General features: G+C 44.0%; 1 protein-coding gene across 1 annotated transcript in view; it reads left to right on the plus strand.

Annotated features, from left to right (window-relative positions):
* The window catches only part of LNX1 (ligand of numb-protein X 1), a 58,608-nt gene that overhangs the window by 19,590 nt on the left and 12,043 nt on the right, over positions 1 to 26,975 (plus strand). Inside the window, exons 2-6 of the mRNA XM_035547737.1 lie at positions 5,689 to 5,930; positions 7,522 to 7,677; positions 16,304 to 16,506; positions 18,428 to 18,799; positions 23,687 to 23,835. Coding sequence (XP_035403630.1) covers positions 5,689 to 5,930; positions 7,522 to 7,677; positions 16,304 to 16,506; positions 18,428 to 18,799; positions 23,687 to 23,835 — 1,122 coding nt within the window. The remainder of the gene's footprint in view (positions 1 to 5,688; positions 5,931 to 7,521; positions 7,678 to 16,303; positions 16,507 to 18,427; positions 18,800 to 23,686; positions 23,836 to 26,975) is intronic.

A 26,975-nucleotide genomic window follows, 5' to 3' on the forward strand; every position in this document is an offset into this window, starting at 1 on the left:
AGAAGCCATTTGCCTCATATGAGCTTCTGTCATGGTTATCACCGTGCTGACATGGAGAAGAGCTGTGTTTATGGAAGTGTAGGACAGAATAGCTCATCCTCAACCTGCTGGGGGCTATGGGGATCGAGTCGCCAATACATGCCTCCTTTCCAGCCAGCGCTGATTGCCCTGCAAGTGCCCCAGGTGTTAGGAATTGGTCTGTGAAAGTGTGCTTTACATACATATGTGCTCATACAGTGTGCTGTGGCTTTTGTTTATATGGTTATTGACACATTGAAGTGAAAGAGCAATAGTAATCAGGACAATTTCTCACTTAAGTTAGATGGAAAATGAGCATTTTTTCCCCAAAGAAATGGCAAGCCTCTGGCACTGCGATGCAGGAGGCCATCAGAGAGCACAACCAAGTGCACAAGTGCCAGGGCAGGGAGCACATAGCACCGCAGTGGCGAGCATCTGGAAGTGTTGCTGGCATTATTATGCAATTCAGGTGCAGCTGCAGGAAACAGTCTGTATCTAGTTATGTGCTTAGAAATGGTTTTTGCAGCCTTACTTTCAGTGAGTATTGGTTGGAAATGGTAACCCAGGAGTTTAAGCATTGCTTTTTAGACTGTTCATCCCCTTCCTTATTGAGAAAGGTTTAGTGGAGGCAGGACCTTCTTGGCCATACCTGGTGGTCACAGTAGCCTGAGGAATGCTTCTGACATGAAACAATCCTTTATAAAAGGCAGAAAAGGCAAATCCATTAAAATAAAATTTATGTACTTATTTATGAAGCTTTTCTCATATGCAGAGTTCACACAGCGGTTAATCCTTGCAAGAATGCAGAAGTATCAAGGAAAAAGGGTTGTTTCACCACACTGTACTGCTAATCCCTCATTTCCAGCAGTGATTTTTATATATAGCAAGAAGAGGGTTTTGGTATTCAGGACCAGGATTCACAAGAGACAAATTTCTGAGCAGAGATGATACAGCATCGTTGGATGCAAGGAGCAGCAGGGTTTTAGTCACCTTCCTATTAAAGATGTTGATGGCCTCTTAGGCACTGGTATAGTTGGTCTGGAAAAGAGATTATACATTTGCAATCTTTTAGCTTAGATCCATGTGTAACTCTGGAGTTGGCTGGAGTTTATGTACCTCATTCCCCTTTCATTTTTGGTTCCAGTTCCTGGTGCACTGTTGGCATCAGAAGACTTGCCGTGAGTTCTGCCTGCGAACTGACCAAGTCTGCTCGCTCGCTTAGGCTGGAGTTTTAGAAGGCTTTAGAGTTTGGGCATCTGACCTAAAATCCATACAATTGGTATTCGGGTTTCGTTTGGACTGCAGTCACTGCTGGTACACACACTGCACAGTTGGCCCCTGTGGGGCAGGAATTGCCAGCACCTCTTTTCCCATGAAAGGCAGGAGTTTGTCACCAGATTCACGTTGCAAGGTCTCAAAAGCGAGGCTATCAGCACCAGGTTATCCAAGATGCTCCTTGCTCATGGCCCTCAGTGTCCCCATCAGCCCTTCCAGCAGATCATTTCAGGGTACCAGAGCAGTCGGGGAGGGCTGTGTGATGCAGTCGTGGTGTGATGCACATTGTTGGTACTTCTGATCCAGGGTTGTGTCAAGCCCAAATTACAGAAGGACAAGACTGCTTGCAGCGAGGGCATAGCTGAAACATGCTTGTCTGCCCTAATCAGGGCTTAGCTTCGGATCAGCGATGACAGCCCATTATGCAGTATTTTCTTCTGCTGGGCAATTGTGAGTGCTTTGTATACATTATTCTTAATTGCACTCAGACAATGTGTCTGCCTCCGCTGCGCTAAAACAAAACAGTACCAAAATATGAGCGGGCTGGAAGCAAGGTCAGGCAAGCACGGCGGGAGCTGGGCAGGGAGCGCCGCTTCTCTGTTTGCCTGTGCCAGAGCCAGCTCTCCAGCGCTGGCTGGCTTCCCAATATGCTCCCCAGAGCCACTGCCTTTCCCTGCCTGGGCAGTCAGGTGTGAGCTGGGGCAGCCTGAGAAGTGATACAGACAGAAAGCAGCACGTTTGTAAAAGAGAAAATATGTTATAATTATATTTTTTTCCCTGTTATTTTCATTCATTTATATCACTAGAAGTGAAAGATCAATATGGTTCCCCTTGTTTATGTTTTGTCTTTATGCTTTGCTCCCGTGTCAGCCTGGGTAATAGAAATCCTTGTGGTCAGCTTCACTTTCAGGCCCTCCCTGCTCTGCTGTGTGAGTTGGGGACGCTGCAAGGGAAAGGCATCTTTGTTTTGAAACCACTGCTTTTGTTTGAATTTGCAAATAACGTGGACATTTTTCTGTTGGCTGTGAGTTTAACTGAAGCTTGTTTTTACAAGCATTAGGACCAAGTTAAGGCAGACATGTGGTTTTGGATCCCTTTGCTCCAGCACTTGGGATGTGCTACCACTGGAGATGGGATCGCAAAATCCTCCTGCATGCAGAGCAGGGCACAGGCACGGCAGTGCTGCTGCCTGCCTTGGAGCTGGACAGGTCTGCAGCCCCGGGTGAAGGTTCAGCAGCCACCATGGCCTTCCAAGAAAGCTCACGTGAGGTTTTGTGGATTTAGGACCAGAAGGGAGCTGTTATGCTGAAGCTGGTTCGGCCTGGGTTTCATTGGAGGTCATGGACAGAGAGTGAGTGGAGTCGTGGCTCCACTCCGCCTGGAATTTGCTGCCGCAGCAGGGGGAAACAAGTCCTTCCCCGTGCAGAGGACAACCATCGTGCAGCCAAGATTTCATACAGTGTGCTGCTGCTTGAAAAAAGAGGTCATGCAAACAGGAAACAAAAACAAAAACAAAAAGTCTGAATTTCCCATGCATACCTAGTGACACTGCTTTAAAGGTATAAGCTGTGCAACACACATTTTTCATGTCTGTTTTTATCTCTCACTTTTGGACTTCAATTCGTTTTGATATCATATGGCTGCATGGAATTCTTCTCTGTCCAGAACAACTGAGAAGCAACATAAATCTGCAGTTCACCTTGGCCGCCAGACAGCGTTGGGTTCACTTTACGACTGGCCCATGTTAATCAGGTATCCTGCTCGGATTTCCATCCCTCTCTTCCAGCTGTAAATCAGGCAGCTGATTAATAATCATAGCGAGGGAGATAATTAGTACTGGCATGTAGCTGTTTTATGGATCTCTCTTTTCTGGGAGCCAAAGCCAACCATATGGAAAAATGTAGCTGAGACACTATAAATATGATTCCACTTAGACAGTTGTCTCTTTCTGTTTTCTGTTATCACAGCAGTGTCAGCACAGGGAAAACAATGAAAGTGAAAAGATGCTGTTGCAGATTTTATTACAAGTTTGAGGAGTTTTTTTCATTCTTCAAGGACACAGTATTAATCTGAAGAAAGAGGGCTTGCTTTGTGCTCATTTATGCTGCCACAATTATTTAAGAAATAGATTCAGTGCTCATGCTTGAAGTGCTTAGGTTCTCTTTTAACTATTTCTAACAGAATTAGAAAGATATGCTTTGTGCTTTGTGCCGTGATAAGTTGTCTTCTCCAATAAGCCACATCTTAAACTTTGTCAGCCCTCTCTGCATTCAAAGTCTTCTGCTCCTTGCATTTGGACTGCTGCTGCTAAATGTAGTGCAGTCAGCAGCAGCAAGAAAGGATTTCACAGAAAGTGAAGGCTTCAGCAGCACCATGCAGATGGACACCAGCAGCAGCCGAATCCTTGCAGGTGGAAATCTTTGTGCAGAGCCTCTTCTGATCTTCGTGCTAATCTTCATACAACCCAACAACAATGGCAAAAGATCTGCCTTTGAGGACCCATTCAGTGGGCTGGTGCCCTAACATAGGCCACTGAAAATTTACTGGCAAAGAAAATAAATGGGGAATAGGAATATCTCTTACTTTATTCTGAATCTTTGCAGGATCTCTGTAAGGCAAAGTCTGTTTTTGAAGAACAGCAAACAATTCACCCCAAAGCCATTTTCTTGTGTTTGTTTTGTTGTGGTAGAAGCAAGAAAGTCAGACCTCTTTCATGGGAGAAGGAATAGGAAAATGCCTGCTGAGGTGGAGGCAGGAGAGCTCCTCCCTTCCTTTTCGCATTATTCTTGCAGCCTTGTCTTTGAATAGGTGCCCCAAATGTTTTCTTGTTGGCCTTTCGAAATAGTTGAGAAACCTTCTCTTCCACGAAAGAGTATTTTCTTTTGAGACTTGTCTTTTTGCTTGTTAAAGGGTTTAGAAATAACTTCTGTCTCTGCCATTCCCATCCAAAGATTAAAGCATGTACACAACTCACACAGCTGCATCAGTGTGATACAACGTTTTTGTTTTTTCCTTTTTAAGAGGGAATTTTTCAAAAATGGTATGAGGTAAGTGATGGTAAATCATAATTTAGTGCTAAAAAAGTTTTTAATTAAATCCTCTCTTAAAAAGCCAATATTGTAAGAGAAATGAAACTGCTGCTCCAAAGCTGACACAGAGAGCTCTGTGACTCGTCCTCGTCTCATCTTTCTGTCCCAGGAACCGCTTCCATAAATCATTTCTCTTCCAAGGCCTCTGCTCAGCATACTACTCTTTCTTCTGACACTTAACCCACTAGCGCTGTGTACTGTATGTATTATGCATTGCCTTTTGTGCCTGCCGTATATTACGAAGAGCTTTCAGTCCCCAAGGGTTTCTGCATCTATTTCTGTGAGTTCATCCTGCGGGGCACTTTTATGAAAGTCATCAGTTCGCTTTTGCTAGGAAGAAAGGGATAATTGTAACAGCAAGTAGGCCAGGCTCATTAGATCATGATTAAAAGGCTGATTCTTTTTTAATGCGGTGAATGAGGTTCTAGTGGGTGGGCACAGGGTAGAAGTGGCGCTGGAGATAAGTCACAGGTGCTGTCTCCTTGGGCCACTCTGTCTCTTTTTTTTATAGCTTTAATTAAGTACTGAACCATGCAGAGCACAATGACCTTTAATTTTCTTGAAGTGACTTTCCTTAGGAAGTCTTGATAAAGAAATGCCACCTGTGGTCCCACACCTGCCATCTGGGATGATCCCAGAGCAGACAGGTGAGGTTACAAGTCAGCTGTTTCTGGGAGCACGGGCATCTCTCCACCAGAAATGGAGGATTTTGTCACTGCCGAGTCAGGATGTAGGAGCTGGATTTTAATCTTGAATTATTTTACAGCTGGCCTTGAGCTCCCCAGACCAGGAAAATTGGAGGGGGGATGAAGGAGCGTGGTGCTGGGCTCCTGGTGCCACAGCCCTTGTAGGCTGGTCAAGGAACAGGCCAGAGTCAGGTGCCTTTTATTTCACCAGCAGAAATAAAGAAGCTGTCAGGCCTCACCCAGCTCTCCTTCATTAACCAGAGGCAAGGGGGAAATTACAGGCTGTAGCCCTGGTGCAACGAGCCACTTGCTATCCCTGTCCTTTTGGCCCCACAGTAACTAATTATACACGGGACTACAGGCGAGGCTGCAGCTCTCTTTCTTCCCTTGACCAGCAGTAGACTTTCCATGAAAATCCAGCTAATTTAGAGGACAGTTTCCCTTCTTTTTCATTGTATAACGTGACAGGATGGGCGATTTTCCTTGCTGGTCAGTGCCCATGTTTCCTCATCCCCTGTGACATTCGCAGTTAGCACTTCGAGTGACCCTGCTAACTGCGGTAAGCAGGCAACACTAAGTGCAATTCATTCTCACATCTCCCTCCCCTCCCTTCTCCGCAGGTGCAAAGGGGCATCCCACTACGGCCTTACCAAGGAGCGGAAGAGGCGTTCCCAGGACTGCTCCCCGGACCACGGCTCCAGCCTCACGGTCGCTGCCCTGGGCCCTGAGCTCTCAGCAGCTGCGGCCATCGCTTTAATGACGGACGAGCCAGGGCTGGTGAACCCAGCTTTCAGCCCCACCTCGGAGGACGGCCAGTCGGGCAGCAGCCCCAGAGACCTGTACCGCAGCAACCGGAGCAGGAGTAAGAATGCAGGATAAGGGTTTCGGGGCCTGGTGGCCTCTCCCAGCACTCATTTTCTGTGAAACATATGTTGTTGGAAGGTTTAAAAAATAAGAAAGAAAAGAAAAAGTGATAGTGTACACTTTAATTTTACATGGCTTGTCAAAATGTACGTTCAGTGACCCAATGTATTTGAGGTGAAAAACAAATTTTCTTGCCCAGGGGCAGCATCAATCTGAAGACTTGCTGCATGCAGGCAAAGTACAAGTCTTAAAAAAGATTATTTAGACAAGTCGGCTCGGTTGGAAGAGAAATGGCATGTGTGATATATCAGGGACACAATGCAACCGTGTAATGGCTTCACCAAAACGCAGTGGCCCAAGTAACCCCCATAGACCATGTGATGGGCACCTACCCAAAAACCCGTTGGGAACTGTGATTGGCAGTTTCCAAGTATTTTCAGAAGAACAAACTTTAAGAAGCACCTGAGAGACTGGGGAGTGTTTGCTAGCCTCCCAGAGCAGTGCATTTCAGAGGTCCTGCTGAAATAACCACAGGCAGGGACAAGATGCACCAGGAGATCTTGCCTTAATTCTTTACCCTATGTCAAAGTACATGGCTCTGATGAGACCTGACCAAAGTTTGATTTGGAAGTGTTAACAGTGAGATCAAATCTCGTATTTGAGGTCTCTGAAGCCAAAATTATGTTGCACAAACCTTGTGTTGCACCAGCTCTGTGCTGGGATGAAGGATGGTGAAAGTTTAGAAGAGCAGCACTATCCCCTTGTGCACACAGAGCGAGAGAGAGAGATGGAAAGGGAAGGAGCAAGAACACCAGGATGAAATTAAATCCCACCAGTTTTATTGAGTTTAGAGGCCACGGTCTGGTTTGAGGGAATGTTGTGTTATTAGATTACAATGTTTGGCTAACATGCAGAGCTCAAAGAGACAGAACAGTACCAGCCATGAAGATATCTTCAGCAGGATGGAAAGGAAAGCGAAATGTTTTGAAATGATTATGACTTTTTTTTTTTTTTTAGTCTTGTCTTACCCAAGTTAGAAGATGTGACTTGGTCCCACCTGATGATCTCTGAGTTTTTGACATCAAACTGCTAGCTGTTTTTGGCAGCTTTGGAGGCACTGCAGGGTTTTGAGGCAGTAGTGGGTTTTTTATTCAAGAATAGTTTTCAACAACGACTTCCGGATTTTTATTTTTATTTTATTTTTTGTCAAACTTATATAGCTTGGCAAGGGCAGTGTTTCTTCCTTTTATATGCATTTTTCACTGGATTGCAGTTGATTCTGCCTTGATCAAGGCTTATTCTCTTCCAGGCTGCCATGCACACACACTTGCAGGTACAGGTTTATGTGTGCAGCTGGCAACGCAGACGGGGAGGTGGCAGTCTTAGGGTGTGGGACAGTGGTAGAATAATTGCACCTAGATTCAGGTGGATGCAATCTTGGAGAATCAGCTGGAGTCAGATGAAACACTGAAGTGCAAGAAGCCTTGTCATTGCTGTCGTGCCCTGTCATATGCAAATGGATGCGGAGATGATGTGTTTTTTGCATGGTGCTGCTGAAATGTATTGATTCATTTTTCCTGCTGTTGCAGCCCGTCACTTTGAACGCTCCACTATAAGAAGCAGATCTTTTAAAAAAATAAACAAGGCATTCAGTGTTCTTCGAAGGACTAAAAGTGGAAGCGTGGTTTCCAACCAGGCTGACCGAGAAAGGGAGGCTGTTGGGAACTCTGCTGCTGGAGAGGAAGGTAATGCTTTGTTCTCCTTGTGTTATCACTTAAAATGGGGCAGGGGACCCTGTGCATGTGGGAACTGGCTGACTGTGATGACATGTCTTTCATGTGCTGGGGTGCACATGATTTAGAAAGAAAAAAAAGCAGAAAACCCAACCTTTCTGTATTTTCTTCCTTTAAAAAAGCTGTTAGTGAATGGCAGGGAAGAAGAAAGCTGGACCTGGGGGACCTCATGTAGGGCTATGGTGGTAACTGCCCGCGTGCTACAGCCAACCCAGTACCTAAGGCATGGGACCCACGCGTCTGTGTCCTATTACTGGAGCTGTCATTGATTTGCTCTATCATTTTGTTTAAGAGGTTTCGCCAGCATGTTTCTGTTTTCCCCCTAAAGCAAATGGATCACAGTGATCACACAGTATGGGAATCTCAGGTGTTTCTGCTAACGTTTATGAAGCACTGGAGATTCCCAGTGGAAGGATAATAGGAAAATGTAAAACACTGTAATTATTCCTGGACTTCTGTAGGATCTTCAGTGGACAATTTGTATTGCCTCAGCCAGGCAGGTGATGAAGTAAGACTGTTCTGCTCTTAGACAGTGGAAGAGGCAAGTTTCTCTGACGTATGTCAAGGATGAGGGGTCTGGCAGGCAGTAACACGTAGCGTTTGGTGTTCTCGAATCAATAAGCAAACGTTACTAATTGCTTTGGACCGTAATTATGAAGCCAACATTAGCATTCATACACCCAGAGGAAGTGATGATAGAGTAGGAATCATCATCTTAATCAAGGTCTTGACTGAGTTCATTATTCCTTTGCTTGACGCCTCAGCACCTCACCTCTCTCCCCAGATAAAAAGTCCAGGGTAAAGCCTCTAAGAAGGCAGCAGATCCAAATTCCCTTTACTCTGTGTATCATACTGTCATTGAAACACACAGAAAATAAGGACAAAATGCTGCCAAATGCTGTGTTTGGGCATGGAAATTGTATGACTGCTTTCTACCTAGGCTTATAGTTGACATCGCTAATAGTTCCACTGAAAGTTTGGTTTCATTTCTAGAGACCACAGGGGTGATATGGATGCCAGTAACACCTAGCTCGGTCCAGATGGTAGCAGAAAGAGGTGTGAGGATGATACTGGTCTTTACATTTCCAGCAGAATGAAAAGCACTGTTATCTCCTTTATAAGGGATATAGAATGAGGCCCCAGAGTGGTGATCTCTCTGTCAAGATTATCATTCTGTACTCAATTCTGTTTGTGGTGTCATTCTTCTGCACCAAGCATGCCTGTAAACTTCCAAATACGTCCTACCACACTGGAAAAACCAGGTAGACGTGTAATTATTTAATGAGCAGTTACTCTTATGCATGAGATCACAGAAGCTCGGTACCCAAATGACAGTATTAATTACACATGCAAAGAATGCATTTTGATTATGCTGTTCTGGAATTTGGTCTTTAAAAAATATGCAAGCAAGTTGCTTGCAGCAATATAAATACAACTTTAACAAGAATTTCTCTTCAGTCCTTTGCAACAGGTTCTTTGTGCAATGACATCTCAAAGGCACTCTCTTTTTGTTGGAAGAGGAAATGAATATAATTCTTTCTGTTGCAGTTATCATCGTCCTGCCAGCCGGGTGCTGGAAAAAAGCAGCCCCATGTGTCTATCTTCCCATTTCTGCTCCAGTCTCCCAGGAGCTGGGGTCCTCCCATGGGTGGTGGGAGGTCCCCATGCTGGGCGTGAGAGCACCAGTTCCTGCTGCTGCCTTGCCCCATGTTTCCCAGGTTCGTGGCTGACAGCACACCCTGGCCATGTTTCTTGCTCCAGGGAATCAAATGGTGCCTCTCCTCCTCTCTGTTGACTCATCTCCTCACCAGGTTTAGTCCTGGGCAGAATAAAGCTGAGATTGCACCAGCCTGACAGTGAGCATCAAATGAAATAACCCTTTCTTGCTGGTATAAAACCCACTTCTTGATAAAGCAGCTGTCAGATCAGCTGCCAAAGCTCAATGGTCTCTGCTTACACCTCGTATAGGCTGTCTGTCCCCCATTTTCAAAATCCCCTCATCTTAGTTCACGTCTCCACTTAATATGTTTTGACTTAATATGTTTTTCAAAAGAGCTCTGAGAGCAAAAACCATAGTGCGTACCTGTGTGTTGGCCCCAGCATCAGCAGCACAGGTGGATTTCTGCTGCCACATCACTTTTTTGCCTACTGCAGTGTGTGTAGGTGCCTCTAATCCGAAGCTGATATCTCTGCTGGGCCAGTGCTCGATTGCAGTGTGACTGTGAGGGGTGTAGGACAAAATCATCATTCCTGATGTGGGAGGAATGGTGTCCAAATAACCATGACTGTGCTTAACTTAAATGCTGAATGCAGAACTGGGTTTGGAAAACTCCTTTGCTACCCAGGGACACTGAACAATATATGCAATGGCAACTGTATTTCTATTTACAGCAGAAGAATAGTTACATCCTAATGCTGACTTATTACTGCAGGTGATAGCAGTCCTTTAATGTGAAAATGACTTCACGTTTTCCATTTGCAGCATGTGGTTTGGTTTGTTTAAGCAATGTTGGGTACACGCAGTTTGGATTTAAATGATACAGGCTTTCTTTGTTCCACTGTTTTAATGTTTTAGTGATATTTTCAGTAGAAATCATTTGTTGTCCAAAACAAAGAAAATGTAAAAAATTGAATGAAAAGTGCTAACAGTGAAAAGAAAATGTTTTGGAGAAGAAGGTGTTAAGATTTTCTCATCTTTAATAATTTGGTCATTTGAAAATGACTCAAGCAAAGAAGCATCAGTCTGCGGTGTGGCATCCAAGCTTGTGACATTTACCTGAGAGTAATCTCACCAATAGCTCTCAGAGTTACACTAGATGATCTCTGAAAGTCCCTTCCAACTGAACTGTTCTGTTCCATTCTGCATGTTCATAGCTCTCCAGGTCTGAAGTAGAAGTTAGGGAAGTGTAAAGGAGATCATTTCATTCTGAGAAGTGAGAGACAGCGACAGGGACATCCTTCCGGCAGTGATGCATTTAAGACATGATATCTTTTGACTGGATCTACTAGTGTAAATGACCTTGGCAAGCCACTTAAATGATAAAATATCTCCGAGCAAAGACTGCTCTGGTTTTGCTATGCTTATTTGTATCACTGTGCTCTTAGTTTGGCATCACACTCTTTAAATTCACTTCCAAGAAAGACTATATATACTCTTTACTCAAACTGATCTACAGGCATAAGCTGTAAACCAGCTAGCTGGTTAGGAGGAAAGAACTGGGGAATGCAATTGCAAAAACCTCTATACAATTTTACAGTAAAAGAGAGCCATACTGCTGTTTTTTGAAAACATTCATTAGTTCCATTTTGCACTCCAACCATTGTAAAATAAATTGAATTTATGATTGCTTGAGGATGTCAAATGCTGTTCAAAGTCAAACTAATTCTTCATAGTCTCATGGTTGATGCAGAGCTACCATCTGTTATTGCTTTGCTGCAGACAAGACCCAGGCAGCCCTGGCAGGCAGTGGTAGGCTCACAGAACAGCCTCTGCTGTTACCTGGGTGCACCTCGTGCCTGCTGTTCAGCCTGGGTCCTGTTGTATTTTGTGTGTGTATATATGCATGTATGTATATATACGCATGCATAAGATAGATATTATAAATACTTATGTGGTTTGGAAAGGTACATGAAGAAAAAGAAGGTAAGTGAAATGCAGAAGGCTCCAGGTACCAGTGTCTTTTTCAGCCATTTCATTGCAATAAGTCTCCTAAAGTGCAGAAAGAAAAGCAGATAACGTGGTCCAAGGACAAGACAGCATCCTGACTTTCCTCCCAGGAAGGCTGCACCCTGCAGAAATGCTGCACTGCTCCTGTTTTCCCCAAGTTTGGTTCAGTTTCAGTTCCAATTTCCCCAAAACAGCTGTTGGAAGTACTGCACAACCAGCTGAAAGCACTCTGCTCTAGGGTGAAGAGCCAGGCAATCTCCAAATGAAAAAGATTGGCTCCGTAGCATTTCCTCCATTGCAGACAGATAAACTGATAAACTTCACCTGCTGTAGATAAAACACCCACAGCTCTTGAGACACATTCAACTCCACAGCAGTTTCATTTTAGTTCTTTCAGTAAGAGGAATGCCCAGGAGGAAGGAAAGGCATTACAGCTGGCATTGCCTTCTACCTGCCCCCTGCATCGGACCAGCATCCCTGGAGAATTAATGGAAGGGACTAAATCAAAGGTTGCTCTTTCCAGGATGATAGCAAGCCACTGCGAGAATGAAATGCTAAATGGAAACCAATTGGAAAGGAAGAGTTGCAGAACTAAGTCCCACACCTGTGCAAGTGACATTCACAGACAAGTATTTTCCAAGGACAGGTTATGCAAGTTTCATTTAAATTCTGGTGACCAGATGCCAGGACACAGGAGGGTGTCCCTGCAGAGAGCCTGATTTGTGGAGGTGGGCTGCAGGCATGCGAAGTTCTGCCGACTTCAGCTAGCACCTCCATCAGTCAGACCTTCTGGTCTAAGCAAGAGACACAAACTGTGTTTACACAGTGAGCTTTGATTAATCTGGACCCAGGCGTCACAGCAAACACTATGCAGTGCTTTGTACTGTGCAGTGCTTTGTCAGACTGGATGCTGGGGATGGAGGCAGAAGTTGTTCTGGTGGCAGCACTGCCAGCAGGAGCACAGTGCACGCGGTATTCAGCTGAAACCCAAGCCCTTAAGGAACTCTACCATTAAGTGCTGTAAACTGTGGGGATGAAATATTAAGCAGACTTAAAAGCTCATATTACAGACTTGTGGTGAACATAGTAAAGAGTGCTCGGTGTCCCGCGTTGTACCAGTCAAGCAGAGTTTAACATGTAAAGCTAGCCTCTCCTATGCTATTTGTTACTGTCATGGGACCTGTGGAAATATCAATAAAATTGCACGCTGGTATAAGGAAAATATTACTTGAGGAATAAGCACAGACAATATTTCTGAATGCAGATGACATTTTGTTATTATTGACAGATTCAGAATGCTCCATACCATTCCCGGTGACAAAAACACAACACTTGGTGGGAAAACCTGCAAGAATCACCAAAAACAAGACAGAAAGTTTACTGCTTTCTAGATTCAGCAGCTCTTCGATATTTAAGGACTGGAAATATAAAATGGTAAAGAAAGGTATGCAATATTCCAGGGTTTTCCTGCTCTGGAAAACCTGTCAAAGCAAATAGAGAACTTTACCTTAGAGTGTAAGGGATGGAAATGGGGTGTGTACAAACCAATGCTCCAGCCCCACAACGGGCTGCATATGTGTGAATAGTACAAGCCCTCAGCCCGCTGAGAGCCCCTTAAATTTGGTGGGGCCTGCTGAGGTCCTATTCAATGTGTGCAACCAGGTGCTGGAGCAGGACCCAATTCTTCTGGGTACAGTACACACATTACAGAATTTCAAGTCAAAGTTTTCCAGGCACATCGTCATCTTTAAAGAGGCAAGGTAGGTTTTGATGAAACCACACAATGTACAGTTTGGTGAAAAGGTGATCACGAGTTTTCTTATTCAAAAAATATGTATTGGTGTATTTTATACATTTAATTTGTCAAACATTAATTTTTCAAAATAAGCAGTTGCCTTTTGCTTATGACAGTCTAGGTTGGTGATAATGTAAATATCGATGTATATGTCTGGGGTGGAAATAAGTGGCAAATCTTTAATGAAGAGAGTGAACATTAAGTGATCATCCAGTTATTTTGGTTGCTATGCCCATCCGAGGAGAAAATGGTGCAATTTATTAATTATATTCAATAAAGAACACAAACAAATCAAACAAAGATATGAGGTAAGGCAGTATATCTTATGAAAAGAGAAACCTGGTGACTTGCACACTGGCAAGAAAAAAGCAGTGGGAAGATTTGTTTTGCTGTAGACTGCACTCTTGAGAAGGAAATTAGTTATTAAAAATTCTTTCAAAGCATCTGCATAAAGTCCTATTGAAAGTCAGCCAAGTGCCACTGCAAGATTTAATAAACCAGTAAAAGCATTGCTCAAGAAGCAAAGAAACTTACATCAGTTCATATCTTGTGTAGGGTCTGTTCACTGCCACAGTGCTCTGATTTTTTTCTGGGGTAACTAGAGACTGCTATAGTGCGAAAGTATTAACAGCTGGTTCAGTCCACAGCTCTCCATGGTCAAGAAATGTGATGGATAATTCCTGTAGAAAAAGTTTTCAGATTGAGATACAGGAGAATGAGCGTTCAAGTCAAAAAAATGAAGTTTGTTAGGACCTGAGGAGAATCATCGTGCAAAGGGAAACAAAGAACTGCTTTGGTAGTTTGCAAAATATATGGAAATATTTATTTATTGCATTTCTATGCAGATAAGAATAGTGGGGCATCCAGACTATCCTTTGTATTGTTACAAATGTATATCCTCATAGTCACCCTGAGAGTGTAAATGTACACGCTTATTCTGATGTGGGGACCCTCTCTTTGCCAATTTTTGAAGAATGCTTGTGTCTCTAATTTTAAACACCTCACTTAGATGCTAGTTAATTGGCTGTTTTTTCTTACTTAGCAGTGGAGGAAGTTAAGCACCTCCTTTGGGTGTCCATGTTCTATATGGGATGACAGAGTGACTTGATCCCCAGATTAGGCATTTGGGTTAGAGGCCCATGTGAATCCACCCTTGGGGCTGGAGAGAACCAAACAAGCTACAAACTGGACAAGTAATGTCCAGAAAATAGAGGAGTTGGGGGAAAATATTGTGCCTTCCTTTCTGGAAAATTTAATTTGCAGGCAAAACTGAAGTAGACCAGTACAGGCACAGAAGCTGTTACAAGAGTGTAAATTAAATGGATGCTTGGAAATTAGGCTGAGTAAGGCTGTGTAATTATCTAGACAGATTTTTATTAGCTGTCAACTCTTTATAAAACCACAAAGTCAAAGTCTATGCAACCAGTAGGTGCTTTTCACAGACGTGGAGGAAGACAGCTTCCCGCCCTGAAGAGCGTATGGTCAAAGAAGCGGTAAGGGGTGTGATGTGGTGTTTTTTAATGTTTTTTTTTTTCCTACTCTTTCTTTCCCCTTGATCTCTCCCAAATCCTTTTGGTGTATTTCTGTTTTGTTGCCTGGTAATTCTGTAGTAGATAATATTTATTCTATCTCAGATACTGCTCTATTATTTTTCATTTAACGTTTTCTGTTTGATTGCTGTCTGGTAGCAATCACTGTATTTTCATTTCTAAAAAAGGTTATTGAAAAAAATATTAGCACTTAGTTTTTCGACGTACAGGTTTTTCATATAGGCTCTGGCTTGGACCCTCTTAGCAAAAATTCAAAAGCTTTCTCTCATGTGTGTAGGGCTCAAGACAGTTGAATGTTGCCACACTTGTACTAGATAACTCACCGGTGCTTTTACTTGAGCTTCACTTGAAGTTGAACGTGGATTAAAATTGTGACTTGCCTTAGAGGAAAGAAAGTATTAGCAACGTGCTGTGCAAACAAACATGACAGCTTAAAAGTAGGGTTTGGAAGAGGATACTCTCCTCTGGCACATTACAAATAGATAAAAGGACCCCCTCACACCATTAGTCCCTCTTTCCCACACCCAGATTGCCAGGGCCAGCTGAGCAGTTGGCATCATTCCCTTCTACCCCACAGCTCCATAAAACATGAAAAATAAAAACCAGGGAAAATGTTGTTCTTCTTCCAAGTGAGTTGACTGTTACTAAAAGCAGAGCTGCTCGTCCTCATCAGTTCAGCAAGGCGTTAATGTGTTTGGGTTAGGCATAGGACCAGGCCTGTGGAAATACCACCCCATCACAGTGGGGTCTAGGTGTATTTATTCAAGGCCAGAGAGATCTGCAGTTACATTTCTCCAGGCCATGGACAATGATGTGGAAATGTCACCTCCTGTGTTAATGGTAGCAGATGCGTGCTCATTTGAAGTTCCTTTTCTCAATCAGGTTTTAGGATAAGCCTGTGGTAGATGTGATAGAGTTGGCTGGCCAGCAGCAGTAATTTTGCTTGTGTGTATACACTTTGGAGATCTATCAGATCTTCTGAGAACTTTCCCTCCCTGTATGTATTGTGGTTTTCATACAGACCCCTTGCAGTAACAGCCAGTTATTGCTACTTCTAGAATTCAGCAGTGGTGAAAGGAGAGAGGTCTGATAGGGAAAACCACTGTTTGCTTTGGTTGCCCAAGAAATCTTGCCGTTCTGTTAGCTGGAGGTTAAAAAGAAAAAAAAAAAAAAAAAAAAAGGCTTCATGAGATGTCACAAGCCAAGCACTCTGGTGACTAAGAATGTATTTTGTTCCTTTAAAATATATATTTTTTATAGTATAACTGTTTTTGTTGTTTTATTCTTTTATTAATCACGTATCATCTATCTGGATTACATCAAAGGCTTGAAGCTGTGTTTTGTGGAGAAAAGAGGAAGCTTGAATGTATTAATTAAAAAAATAAATAAATCCCTTCAAGTCCACTAAGCAAACATATGCATCCTTTCCTCACTACTTAGTATAAATCACATCCATGCATAAAACTTAGTTTAGGTTAATGGACAGGTACTTGAAGTAGTACAGTACATGTTTTAATGAAGCAAAGCTGTGATGTCAAATAAATACCTTACAACGTGCATTTCCAGGTTTTCCCAGATTGTATCACCTGATTCCAGATGGTGAAATTACCTGCATTAAGATCAACCGAACCGATCCCAATGAGAACCTGGCCATTAGGATTGTGGGAGGCAGTGAGACTCCTTTGGTTCACATCATTATACAGCATATTTATCGTGATGGAGTAATTGCCAGAGATGGAAGATTGCTGCCCGGAGACATGATACTAAAGGTACAGTACTATGGAGGTACAAGAGAATAATAATAATAATAATAATAACAACAATAATAATAATAATAATAATAAAGGTATAAGCTTTTTGTCCTGTTTCTACTGAGCTGTGGGCTTAAATCTCACATAGTGTGGTTTCCATTGCCTTAAATCCCACTTACACCAGAACAGCTGAACCAGAACCTGATCTGGGTTATGTCCTTTCTGTGTCAGCACCACACGGTGTGAGACCCTGCCTGTTCTGAGCTGCAAGTGTTGCCCCATCACAGTCACAGGTGAAATCTCTAGGAACAAACTTGAACGGCATTCAGGCATTAGCTGTTGGCTGCTACTTCTGCTCCCATTTCTATAGAAATGTGTAACAGATGAACAAGAATTAGGCCAGATGGTTAAAAAGCATGTGTCTTGTGAGCTGTGGCTTCAGCAATAGCTTTTGAATGAGAACAGTACTCTCAGCTGCCCCATTGACTCGGAGCTCTGCAAGGATGCTAAATTATATTCATAGTCCTTGGAAGAAAAGAGTGATAACAGAAAATGCCTGTTTCTTTCTTTACTTGCTCTGAAGGTTTGATGATGTATATAGTTGGAGTGCACAGGCATACTTAAAGTGCAGCTCAAGCAGGTACACCTCAAGCAGCTTAAACCAGTTAGCTCAAGTATTGCTGACAGCATAGCTAAAGATGGCAGTGTGTTTATTCCAATTGACTCAGCACAGGTTTCCAAATTACAGGTAAACATTAGAGCAGACTGCTCTGCTCGTTGAAGGCTGATGCTGCCATGGGTGTACTGCTGCATGAGTGTTAACCAGGTGGTGCCTCTCAAGGGGGCTTCTTGTCCAGTTGCCAGAGCAGAGCAGCTGAGCTACAGCACCACTGGGCTGCCCAGGGATCCACCGAGGAGCCCTGGCCATTTCAGTTCCACGCTCACGTCACATGTAGTACCCAATCTGAAGTTAGTTCAGCTGCATCAAAAGAGGTGCAGTCCCCCGCCAGACCACAGCGGGGACAGCCCTGCCACGACCACACAGGCGGCTTGCAAAAACAAAGCCGCGTGGAGCACTTCTGTCTGTGTTGGGGAACACTGCCGCTGCACTTTGGAAACATTTCTTAATATTTAAGGAGTTCAACCTGAGCAACGTGAAACTACATGGAAATAACTTGTGTGAGTCAGGTTTTCCAGCAGTCTTGCAACTGGTTTTCATTTAGTGGTGATAAAGTGCAATGACCAGTCACCCTTATACATGCAGGCATGACAGGACTGGCTGGAAGCTCTCTTTTTTTTTTTTTTCTTTTTTTTTTTTGAGCTAAAATAAAGAAGAGGCAGTTTTGCGGTTTTACTGCTGTCACAGTTAAACCTTACCTGGAAAACATTGAGAAGCATAAAAAGCCTGATTCTCCAGTGTGATATACCAGCACAATTGCTAGCTAAATATCCAGGACATTTGACCTTGTACTTGAGGCTCTTTTCTCTATTTTAGTTAGAGATTCATTACCAGGGCACAATTTTTTTTCTGTAACTAAAACAGTTGGGAGAATGAAGTACAGAAACAACAGGAAAGTGGTGGGAGTGAAAGGAAAGGCTGGCAAGGTGATTTGAAATCAGAAGCTAGTGGAATAAAACCAAGATATATGAAAGGATATTGGAGCTTGGGGGAGCACAATAATAAAGCTGAAAAATAACAGTTATGTCTGGAGACTATCAGAGAGAGAGAGGAAAAAAAAAAAGGCAGAAAGTGTCTGTACAGTGCGTCCTTTCCTTGGGGAAGACTGCTCTGCAGCACAAACTTGGCCTCCTGCACCAGGCAGTTTGAAGCAGCGCACGTCACCTTGTGTGAAGACATCTGTGTAAATAGGCCAGCCGCCTCCTTTGCCAATTCAGATTAGAAGGCCTTTTGCTGATGATTTACGGCTCTCCCTTCCAGGTGAATGGCATGGACATCAAAAACGTGCCTCACAACTACGCCCTGTCGATCCTGAAGCAGCCCTGCCACGTGCTGCGGCTCACCGTGCTCAGGGAGCAGAGGTACCGCTGCCGAAACAGCGGGCTCGCTCTCGAGGCCCCCTGCAACAGGGACGACAGCTTCCACGTCGTCCTGAACAAGAGCAGCCCGGATGAGCAGCTGGGCATAAAGCTGGTCCGCAAGGCCGACGAGCCCGGGGTGTTTATCTTCAACCTGCTGGAGGGAGGCGTGGCGGCCCGTGACGGGCAGCTGCAGGAGAACGACCGCGTGCTGGCCATCAACGGGCACGACCATCGGTACGGCAGCCCGGAGAGCGCGGCCCACCTGATACAGGTCTGTCAACGAGGCTTTGGGAACAATTTCTGAGCCTGGCTAGAGCCAAGCGGTGTGTTTTTATTATCTTTTGCAAAATTAACGGGTGTGCATTTCGGGGAGGGAAGGAGATGTGCCAGGCTCAGGTGGGAATTTACACCTGTGAAATCTCCCTGGCGTCCCTGTGGGTACAGGGATGAATGTGGCCATGTGCCATCTCCCAGGGATGCCTTCTGCAATCAGCTCACCCAGGGGGCTTTGTGGTAATGAAAAGGCCAGTGTAAATCCCTACATACTCTGTATCAGCAAAGAGTGCCTTCTGCCAAAAGGCAAACCAGCCTGTGGCCCAGGCTGGGTCCTGGCCCCCTCCAGGTCAGATGGGAACAAACCAGAGCAGGTTAAGGCAACCGATGGCAAGTTTTGGGAAGAGCATCATCACTGTGTAGATGCTTCTTGCCTATATCCAGTATATGGAAATCCAGATGTTTTGCAAAAAAATAATAAAAAAAAAATTGACCTGTTTCCATATTTTTTATAAATCTCTATTTAGACTCGCATGGAAAACTATAAAGGGGTGCCTCTGTGATGTGCTTAACAGTCTTACTACAAAAGTGTCGCTGTGCCTTTCTCAGCTACAGAATCAGTCAGCTTCTGCCTAATTTCCCTTTCAGAAATATTTTCATTGGATTTATTTCTTTACAGCCTACCTTTAAAAACAAACAAACAAACAAAAAAACTTCAACACAAAAAGCAAAGCCAAGAATCTTTTGTTGTTTTTATTTCTTATTTATAGCAGTTGTTGTTATTGTGCAACTTTTCATTTCATTTGGAGGGATGCAGAGTGTTCACATGTTGAAGGATTTCATGTGCCTCAATAGCACGATGTCAAATCAGGCTGGATGCTCCCCATTTCAGACAGGTATCATCAGGGTAACACAAGCCTGGCTGGAAGAAACATTCAAATCAATGTATTTTGTGGAAAGGATTTATCCTTTAGCACAGGTTCACAGATGGCTGTAACTAAATTTAATTGAAAAGTTTATGGCATGGGTATGGATAAAACCATTAGCTCGTACGCATGCTGGGAGCAGGGGCTCCTAATCCCCCTCAGGCAAGCAGGCGTGTCCTGTCTGGGCAACAAAACTGCAACCCTGTACATAACACCAGTTGTTGAAATGTTGGTCCAGCATCTTTCTGGATTACATTACATAGATCACTAAGTGGGAGCAGAAGGTGGTGGGGGTAGGGGATGAGAGGGGTGCTAAATCCTCCAGGGGGAAGAAAGCCTGGAAAGAAAACCTTTCTGAAAAATTGGTATTCTTGGAACAGTTCTTTATGGCTACAAAACAAGGCAACAGTGCTTCATAAGCAAAAAACACATGCAGCGTAGACATGAAATGGAAAGAATGACTTAATGAGACCATTCACACACAAGTGTTTGAAAACACTACTAAAGCTCTTATTGGGTTCCAAAGAGTGGATGTTATTTATAATAATGCTTGAAATGCACACCAGTCTCTGGGAATTTAAACAGCATGCCCATCAAAGGGGAGCCTCAGGTTTCCAAACAGCAAGGATTACATTGCACTGATGTGAGCTCTATGAATCACTTTTGTCTAATGCAAAATTCCCAGAACCTGTGTCTTTTTTGTCATGTTTTTTCATCAATTATCATTTGCCTTTCCTGTTTCCATGTTATGCCAGAGAAAAGCCGTTACACTGAGGCCACAAATGTTTTGCATTTGCTTCTTACACGACATGTTTTTTTTTGTCCTCTCATTTCTTGACAGTACCCTGTCTGTGGAGATCTCAGCGTGTGTCATTCACAGCACATTAAGATCTTCAAATTAACAGTGCTGGAAGCTTCAAATATGAAATCAGTTTCCTTAAAAGCAGAATGAACCTTCTCTGATATGATAAAAGGTGGTGGTGGCTTATTATGCCGAGCATAGCTGAGAGAACATCAGATTTCTGCAGACTCTGATTAGTTTTGACTTCTAAATAGTGATTAATTGAGAAAAATCTGATCATTCAGGCCTGTAGCAATTATACATTAGCATAGGCAAAACAGCTGATAATCAGGAGGTTAGGCGTCTGGGTGTTTATATGCTCAGTCACAAGAACCGAAATGAAGAAAACGTGTAAGTGCTAATTGGGAGCGTGCACACATCGTAACGCCGGGGAGCTCGCTACTTCCCATTTGCTGCATCATCTTTAGTCATAGCCTTGTGTCAGATGCAGCATTTTTAATCTAAAGGTGTTTCTGTGCAGCCTCTCCATGCCAGTGGCCCTGCCGGCCACTGTTGTGCTTGGATATATGCATCTCCAGGGGAGGTCACAGTGCAGGTAACTGGAGATCTTCTCAGGCTGCATTACCTAAACCAGGGAAAGAGCTCCCAAAAGCAGAAGCAGAATCAGGCTGGTGCAAAAGAGACCTCTGGAGGTTTCCAAGCCAAAGCTTTGCAGAGCATTCCCCACTTTGAGCTTGATTTGTTTTGGCCGTAACATGAATTTTAATTCTAGTGGGCTGCTTCTGCTATTACCTGTATATGGGATCAAAACAAACCTTATTTCTTTAATTCTTGCTTCAGCATAAAGAGCAGAGATGGAATTGTGGGGGGAAAAAAAACAAGCAGTAAAAGGGAAGGAGGGAGAGAGATCAGGATGAAGCAGCAATTAATATCCCGATCAGTAGAAATGTTAATGGGTTTGTATATGGAAGTATGTAAATACAAAAGCTAGTGGTCTTGTTTGGATAACTTTTTAAAACACTCCGGACTTCTGAGAAATTACTCAACTTGACTGACCTGGAGACAAATGTGACATTGCAATAGAGACTGTGCTGAACTTTTGCTAGTCGGTCTACAGGGAATTAATCACATTTACAACCTCCCTCTAAATAACCAATTTTGAGACTAACCATGTGGCAGCAGATGAGTTTTAAACAGAAGTTGCGTAAGTTGAAGTTGTTTGTTTTAAAGAAAACTGTATTTTCATGGGGGTCATATGCCCTTAGGAGGTTTAGTCTTGTATTGTTCAGTTATATTTCAGCCATCCTACAAACTAGGAGCTAGGGTGGTTTCATTTCTCCCAAGATACATCAGTCAACTTTTGGGTACCAGATGAGTACCCAAGAATACTGGTCTCAGAGTTCAGGATTTGATGTTATGTAATAATAAACTTGGTAAAAATACCTAGCAAGTTATTTTTTGATATGTGCTCATGTACCAAATGATGAAGCTGTGGAGATTTTATTTGCTGGTGGAAAAACCTATTTTGCCCCAAAGTACTGGTAAGGTAACAAATAAATATGAGATACCGTTTTTCTGGCAAATAGCATGGGCTGAACACGCAAACTTCAGGCTTGAAGTTGGAGGATTGGGAGAGGTAGTTTTTTTTTTCTTTTTAAACTGTAGTGACATTTTCAAAAGCGCTTTTAATAATTCTCAGCTTGTACTACTGAATACAGCCTCAGAAAAGGCAAACTGAACTATAAAAATGAAAATCCCAGGGGCCTCCTCTAGCTTCTGTTAATTGTCTGTGGGAGATTTGATTTCAATAGCGTTAACTGGAGCTGGGCTTGGTTTCCAGCTGCTTGTTCAATGCCAGCTTTCCTTGGAGCTTCTCCCCAGCAAGCAGGGAAACAGCGCTAGCAAGCATCTCTGGGGGTCTGATGCCCCAGGGGCTCTGGAGATGTTTGCAGGGGTCTCCACGTTAGATACTGAGCTGTTCCTTGGAAATGAACTGCAAGCAAGCAGACAGGAGTCCCTCTAGAGACCAGTTTTTAAGAGCCCCTCCTACCTGCCACAGCACTGTGGTCCCTAGCCTGGATAGAGGAAGATGAGAGGATGAATTTTTTTATCTTCTGGGTATGCTCCTATAGCTTTGGGGCCTTCAGCTCGGTCTGTTGGTTTGCCCTTATGACAGGTACCTGATTTACCACACTGAATTCCACTCCCTCTCAGCTTGGTTGCTGCACCACTGTTGTCTTGAATAGATTTATGTGCACCTCTCTGAGGGGAGAGTTAAGCCTTCTAGTGACACAGATGACCTCACAAGTGCTGGTTCAATAACAGAAAATCACCTGTACACAGAATTAACAAGGCCAACATAGGCATACACACAGAACCTGAAAGCAACAAGCAAACATAACTCACTGGAGGCTTTGCAGCATCTCCTAGACATGCAAGTACTGTGACTCTGTTGTGCAGAAGTATTTTGAGCTCTGATTTCGGGTTAATTTTTTTTGCAGTTGCTGTTCCTAAAGTGAGAGTTTTGGCTACTGTCCCACCCCAAGTTCCATTACTCTGCAGGCTTGTTTGTGTCTGCTCACTCTCTCTCTCTGTGCTCTGGCACAGTGGGATTTTTACCTCTCCAAATGGTGCCACATCCCTTTCTTTAAGCTGCCTTACATCTGTCATGCCTGTTGCAGGCAGGTGGGCTCAGCTGCATCATTTATACCCCACTTTCACCAGCCGAAGCTGGAGCCCATCCCTCGTTATAGCACTAGCTTCAGGGAGCAGCAGCTCCCAGTGTCTGTTTCTCTCCTGTGGCAGGCAGGCAGGCTGCTGCTCTGTGTTGGTGCACACAGGTGAGCACAAGGACTGCTCGGTGACCCCACCACCATGGGTGGGATCACTAGCTGCAGCCAGATTTGGGGCAGACAGGAATTTTCAGAGTTAACACCAGATTTTCAAGTTTTAAGTAGCTGGCAGTAAATTTTTATGGATTTTATTAACCTGAACTGCTTATAAAGCTACTGCTTTATGTCACTGAGACCACGTGAGAGGGAAATCCCAACCAAGCTTAAATGGGATCTGTGTTTTGTGAGCCATCCCTGGTTGATTTACCCGGGATTATTGTGGCAGAGCAGTGGAATTGGGATTCACCTTGTACCTCCTCCCGCAGGCAAGTGAGAAGCAGGTTCACTTCGTGGTGTCGCGGCAGACCCGGCAGCAGCCCCCGGACATCCTGCAGGAGACGGGCTGGAGTTACGGCAGCAGCCCCCAGCCCTGTCCTGCTGAGAGGAACAACCCCTGCAAGGTGAGGGCACATCCGTCCTTCTGTCCATGGGAAAGGGGGACCTGGTGGGCTGCTGGTGTTTTGGAGACCCGCAGTGGTGTTTCTGGATCTTGTCACTGCAGGGAGATGCACTCCAATGAAAATAACAGGTTTGTCTGAGGTTTCTCCATCTGGAGCAAAGCCTGCAGGCTAAAAGCTTTCATAGATCAATCTGAGATTCCTATAAGCTTCTTGAAAGTTACAGTTATTATTAGTCTGTTGCTTACTTCTGAAGATACCCGTGCTATGACCCAGCTCTAAAGCTGCGGCTGGGAGGTCCTCTCTCTGGCCATGGCAAGCGCAGCAAGTTTCTGGTGGGTTTGGTCACCAAACATGCTGGTTTGGGAGGCTTGTGCTTGACTGTGCCACTGCTGTATGGCCCCAGGGGACATCATCTTTACAGCAGAAAAACAGCAGGAGTGACCTCCACTGCGAGCACCTGGGGATCCAGGTCTTGTCCTTGGGCTGAGGAGGACAGGGACAGAAGAGTGTGGTCCTGGTCCAGGAAATGTCAGCCTGGGACAGAAGGGATTTAGGAGCTTTCTTCTGTGTTTTAAAAACTTGTCTGCATTGAGAAAAGTGAATCTGAATCAATTACACTCATAATTTTAAGTAGGACTACTGCCACTTCAACCAGATTAAGCTGTTGCATGGAGGTGCTCGTGATGAATGAAAGTGGCTTTTATTTAACACCACGGGTAATCACAGCAGATTAACCATATTTTTACCACATATAAGAATATCCATGCAGGAGCTGAGTTTCTTTATTTCACTAAATTTCAGTCATATGCCTGGTTAATTTACATTAATCTCTCTGAGTGTCACCATTATGCAAAACCCTCATGAGCTGGTCCATACCAAGGGGGGCATGAGCAAGGAAGACAGCCAGGGCTGGATTAAATCCATCCTGCCTGATGGGCAGCCAGAAGTGTCCTTAAAGAGACTTTTGGACTGAACCAGCTGTCAGACTGGGCGTGCAGCTGTCAGCCAGGAGAAAAACCTTGCTCTGCATTTCACAAAAGCTTAAAGACGCCCATTCTCTGCAGGTTTCCTTTTGCTTTCTCTCTGTTGTTTATTTGTTTGTTTTAACTATATTTATTTGGTGGTTTTTATGTGTAATATATATATATATATCAGTGTATCTTTATTGTTAGTTTTGAGACTTCATGGAAAAACAATCCCAGCCCTTGGTAAGGATTAACAGGGGTTAAACCATGGAGCAGAGCTGGTGCTGGGTAGCTACTAGCCAGTAGCAAATAGTGCCCAACTAATCACGCATCTGCAAAACATTACTTCCTAATGAAGTAATGATTTCCTTAGGGAGATATGTGTAGGACAGCAATTAGGTCATGATGCTGCTATATGATTTCTCGTGATGCTTGGAGCACCTGCTAGCTCCACCACAGAGATCTGATTAATTGATACCACGTGTGATTATTTGGCAACATGGCTTGTTTTCCATACACTGCCCCAGATCCCCATTTTCTCTTCCTGTACCAAGAGGTATTGGATGAAAATTGGTAAATTCAGTGTTATTTGGGGGATCGGTGAGATTGAAAGGCCACTGTTGACCTTGCAACTGTCCCCCTGAGGCTAATGAATCATCTTTTGAAGAAAAGGTTGTGGCTTTTAGGGGGATTTCCAGTTTGCCACAAGACATACACACTCCATAAGCAAGTAAGCGGGCAACCTGCTGTGGGTTTCTGCCCAGTGCCACAATTTGGGCACTTTCCAGGGAAGATCAGAGACAGAAAAGAAAACTGAGCTGTTACCATCTCGCTTTAGGTCTGTGTGTGGGTACTGGAGAGCTTATATCAGAGAAGATGCTCTGGCAATAGATCAGTAGATCAGTACAGCCAGTGGTCATGTTTTGCTTCAGGCCCTGTAGCATTTTGGGCTGATGCAATCGCTACTGGAGTGTTATTTGCCCTTTTATAGGGTACAAGCATGTCAGTTTGAATATCTCCAGCTTTTTTTTTGCTGAAGGTTTAACTGAACATCATTTGCAATTCAAGATTTTTAAACTCCAAGCTTTGGCAGACTTAAAATGTTATTTTTGTTTTTAATAGGCATTAGAGCAGGAGTAATGCTTGCAGGCCTAGGGTCTGCACAGTGTCCTAACACAGCACATGCTCTTGCTCAAACACAAGGTAGCGCTCACTACAGTCAGGGGAGTTTGCTATGTGTGTGTGGTTTGGTGAATCCGCTGCCTGCTGCCATCAGTGGGATAGCTTTATTACGTGTGGTTGATAGACAGATTGCTAACTGACTTGGATTCTGAATAATTTTAATTGTGTTTCCCCCCGCCCCTGACCCTTAGGTGATATTAGCAGGTCAGGAATCCTCTCTTTGAGGGAAGCAGCTCTCCTGTGCACAAACATGGGCTGCAAGCTGCTCACAAGCCATAGCTGCCTTCGGTGCCAAGAATAAACTTCCAGCAGCCGCTTTGTTCAGACGATGGCTCAGGAATCGCTTTTGGCCAAGCCGTTGCCCTCCCCACAACCTGCCTCCATCTGGAAGGAGCGAGAAGGCGGCTCCCTTTCAGGCCAATGCCAATGGCAATGGGCCACACAGTCAAGAGCAGGGAGAGGAGGACAGTTTGTAATGGCCACGTCCTTCTGTAGTGGCAGTGATGGGGGCTGTATGGCGTGCTGGGAGACTGCTCCCATACGGGGTCTCGTTAAGCTGTTCTCTGGTGTGCAGGGATACGGGACGTCCAGCCCAAATTGTTGTGGCTGCTGCCTGGATTCAGAAAAAAAAATATCAGAAACGCTTGCTTGTGTAGCAGAGGTTGTTGAGCAGGGCTGTAATGCAGAAATTGGCCAGATTTGATTTCTTTGAAGTCAGTGGGAGTTTTGCCATTAATTAACTAACACTTATTTTTAATTGGAGCTGTTTTCTTGCTCCTTTTTGACAAATTGCCAAGCATTTAAATGAGTCCATTGCGCTGTTGCTTGAGCAGACGATGTTCTGTGACCATCCAGGCAGGTTAGCCTTCAGGTGAAATGCATCTTCCAAACAGACGCAGCCACATCCTTTGCCTGCAAGGCACACATCGTGGCTTTGATGCTGTGATAATCTGCCGTAAATGTTTATTTTACAGTAAACATACCCCCCAAAAAAAAGAAAATGTAAA

The sequence above is a fragment of the Cygnus atratus genome, chromosome 4 (assembly GCF_013377495.2).
Source record: "Cygnus atratus isolate AKBS03 ecotype Queensland, Australia chromosome 4, CAtr_DNAZoo_HiC_assembly, whole genome shotgun sequence".
Lineage (NCBI taxonomy): Eukaryota > Metazoa > Chordata > Aves > Anseriformes > Anatidae > Cygnus > Cygnus atratus.